General features: G+C 60.3%; 2 protein-coding genes across 2 annotated transcripts in view; one reads left to right on the top strand and one right to left on the bottom strand.

Annotated features, from left to right (window-relative positions):
- SLC19A1 (solute carrier family 19 (folate transporter), member 1) overlaps positions 1 to 826 on the top strand; it is a 3,401-nt gene extending 2,575 nt beyond the window's left edge. The window contains 1 exon segment of the mRNA XM_009878225.1: positions 763 to 826. Coding sequence (XP_009876527.1) covers positions 763 to 826 — 64 coding nt within the window.
- A 736-nt stretch (positions 827 to 1,562) lies between these two features.
- COL18A1 (collagen, type XVIII, alpha 1) overlaps positions 1,563 to 2,418 on the bottom strand; it is a gene marked incomplete at its 5' end in the record, with an annotated part of 9,428 nt that continues 8,572 nt past the window's right edge. Inside the window, 4 exon segments of the mRNA XM_009878214.1 lie at positions 1,563 to 1,663; positions 1,666 to 1,757; positions 1,845 to 1,960; positions 2,172 to 2,418. The exon segment at positions 2,172 to 2,418 is cut by the window's right edge and continues 299 nt beyond it. Of these exon segments, the coding sequence (XP_009876516.1) occupies positions 1,563 to 1,663; positions 1,666 to 1,757; positions 1,845 to 1,960; positions 2,172 to 2,418 (556 nt within the window).

Here is a 2,418-nt window from a genome sequence, read left to right as displayed (position 1 = left end):
CCTTGGCCAAAGAGCCGTGCCAGCTCCCCGCCGAGCTGCCAGCGCAGGAGAAGAGCCTGGAGGCAGGCACCGTGCGAGCCTGAGCGCCGGCACCGCCACCGCCGTGGCCAGGTGTCACCGTGTGCTTTAAGTCTCCCGTGCTGCTGTTGGTCCTCGGCGCCGGCCCGTTGAGGACATAAAACCCCTGTGGACCTGTTTTCTGCTCCATGGGGCCAGGGCTGTGCCTCGTCCCCCCGGCCACAAACACAACCAGAGCAGAGGCAGGATGCCCACTGCTGCCACCACCAGATACCACGCAGGGATACGGATGGGGTCCGGTGGGGTCTCCCGACCACCAGCTCCCCATCAGCATGTGGAGCCAGGCTACAAGAGGATAACATTTCTTTATTCAGTGCCTTTAGAAAATGGTTTATAGGACACAATTGAAAAAAAAAAAAAATCCACAGGCTTTAAATTGCATTAATTACACAAAATACAGTAGACTGTAAGAAATCGAGACCGTGTGACTCGCACAGCTTTTATGGTAATAATTTCCATACAATAATAAAAAGCTAGTTACAGGTTTATCTTTTTTTCCTTTCTTTTTTTTTTTTTTTGTTGTTTTTTAGCACCTTGGCTTTGCCCACACCAATTCAAACCAGCTTTGCTGCGCCTCGGCCCTTAAGGGCGCAGCAAAGGTGGCACGGGGAGAGGGGTGATGGCAGTGCCTGCCCTCAGTACCACACATACTCAACATGCACACACATGTAAACACGTGCCAAGGGCACGCCTGGCCCCGTGTCGGGGCCATCCCGTCATCCTGACCTCCGTGCTGGTCTGGGTGTAGCTGTGCCTGGGGTGTGGGGGCACAGCTGGGGGTCCCGAGGGTGTGCAGTGAGGGTGAGAGGGACCAGCCTCCCCCAGGGCTCGCGAGCTGCTGGCTGGGAGGTGGATGTGGGGATGATGACGGGAGACTGAGTGGGATGGTCCTTACCTGGGGAGGACGGAGACCATCTCAGGGGAGCCCCAGCACCACCATGGGACGGTCCCTGTCCTGGGTGCGATGCCGGGGTTTCAACTGTAGGAGACCCCCCGTGGCCCCAGCAGCAGGGATTTGAGTCCGACCCTAAGCTCCTAGTGAAGACAGTGCAAGGCGGGGGCAGGGGGGTGTCAGAGAAGCCCCCAGAGGCTTTCTGGGAGGGCACACCGCATGGCAGCGCGAGCAGCATCTCCCTGCCGAGCATCCTCCTGCCCAGCCGCCCTGAAGAGAGCATCTGAGCAGGTGGGGGATGCAAGCTGAAAAGTGGTTAAATACGAGGAGTGAGAAGACAAGAGGAGCAAGAGGAGGAGGAGAAGGAAGGCAGCTATCCCACAGCTGCCCTGCCCCAGGTGGGATGCAAGCCCCTGCCAACCCCGGGCAGGGGCAATGGCGATACTCTTTGGCTTCAGGTCTGTGGGAGAAGAAAACCCTGCGGGGCAAGGGCAGGCGCATGGAGCAGGGCTGAGGACCACAGGGGTGCCGGGGTGCAGGCTGGCCCGACCCTCCCTGGGGAGATGTGGGGTACCCGGGGGACGTGAGGGTGTCATTTTTTGGCTGAAGTCATGAAGCTGTTCTCGATGCAGAGGACAATGAAGGCGTGCTGGCAGGGGCCGCCCCCCCGCCCCACACAGCTTCCCAAAGCATTGCGGCACGCTCCTCCGTCCGCCACGTCTCGCAGTAGCTCTCGGGCAAGCGACGGCCCTTGGCATCCGAGCCATGCCAGACACTCTTCTGTGGCCTGGAAAGGAGAGAGGGGTGGGGGGGGCTACCACTGCTCCTTCACGCTCCCGACCCCGTCTCCCTTCCTCATCCCTCCTATACTCACCATCCTGCATCCCGCAGGACATCCCGGCCATCGAAGGAGAGGATGCGGGCACCAGCTCGCAAGGGAGCCCCGCTGCCCGTGAAAAGGGCTTCCCAGTTACTGAAAAGCACTTCATCCTGGTGAGGGGAGTGGAAAAAAAAAGTTGGGGGGAGGCGTCAGCCCTGCTTGCACGTCTGCACCCTCAAGAGCATCACAGGAGCTCCTCTGAGCCTCAGCAGCTCCAGGTAGGGTACGCTTCACCATCACCGCCACCGTGGATGGACGGGGGCTTTGGGATGTTCTGCATCCCTGAGTGCTCACAGGGCAAGGAAGGGGACTGGCACGTACCCGGAGGTTGATGATGGGCACGGCAGCACGGTCGGCCCTGCGCACGATGCTGTAGAGGTCCTGCAGGCGGGAGGAGAGGAAGGCACGGAAGGTGCCGGACAGCCCAACCTGCCGGGCTTGCTGGAAGCACTGGAAATCGGCGCCCCGGATACCACGCATGCCACCGCTCAGTGGCGTATTCAGGGCCACCAGGTGAAGCTGACAAGAGGGGACAACAGGGCTTGAGGGACACGGCTTTGGCCACCAT

The sequence above is a fragment of the Apaloderma vittatum genome, unplaced genomic scaffold, assembly GCF_000703405.1.
Source record: "Apaloderma vittatum isolate BGI_N311 unplaced genomic scaffold, ASM70340v1 scaffold24950, whole genome shotgun sequence".
NCBI lineage: Eukaryota > Metazoa > Chordata > Aves > Trogoniformes > Trogonidae > Apaloderma > Apaloderma vittatum.
Note: the sequence above shows the minus strand (reverse complement) of the source record. Positions and strands in the feature narration are given on the sequence as shown.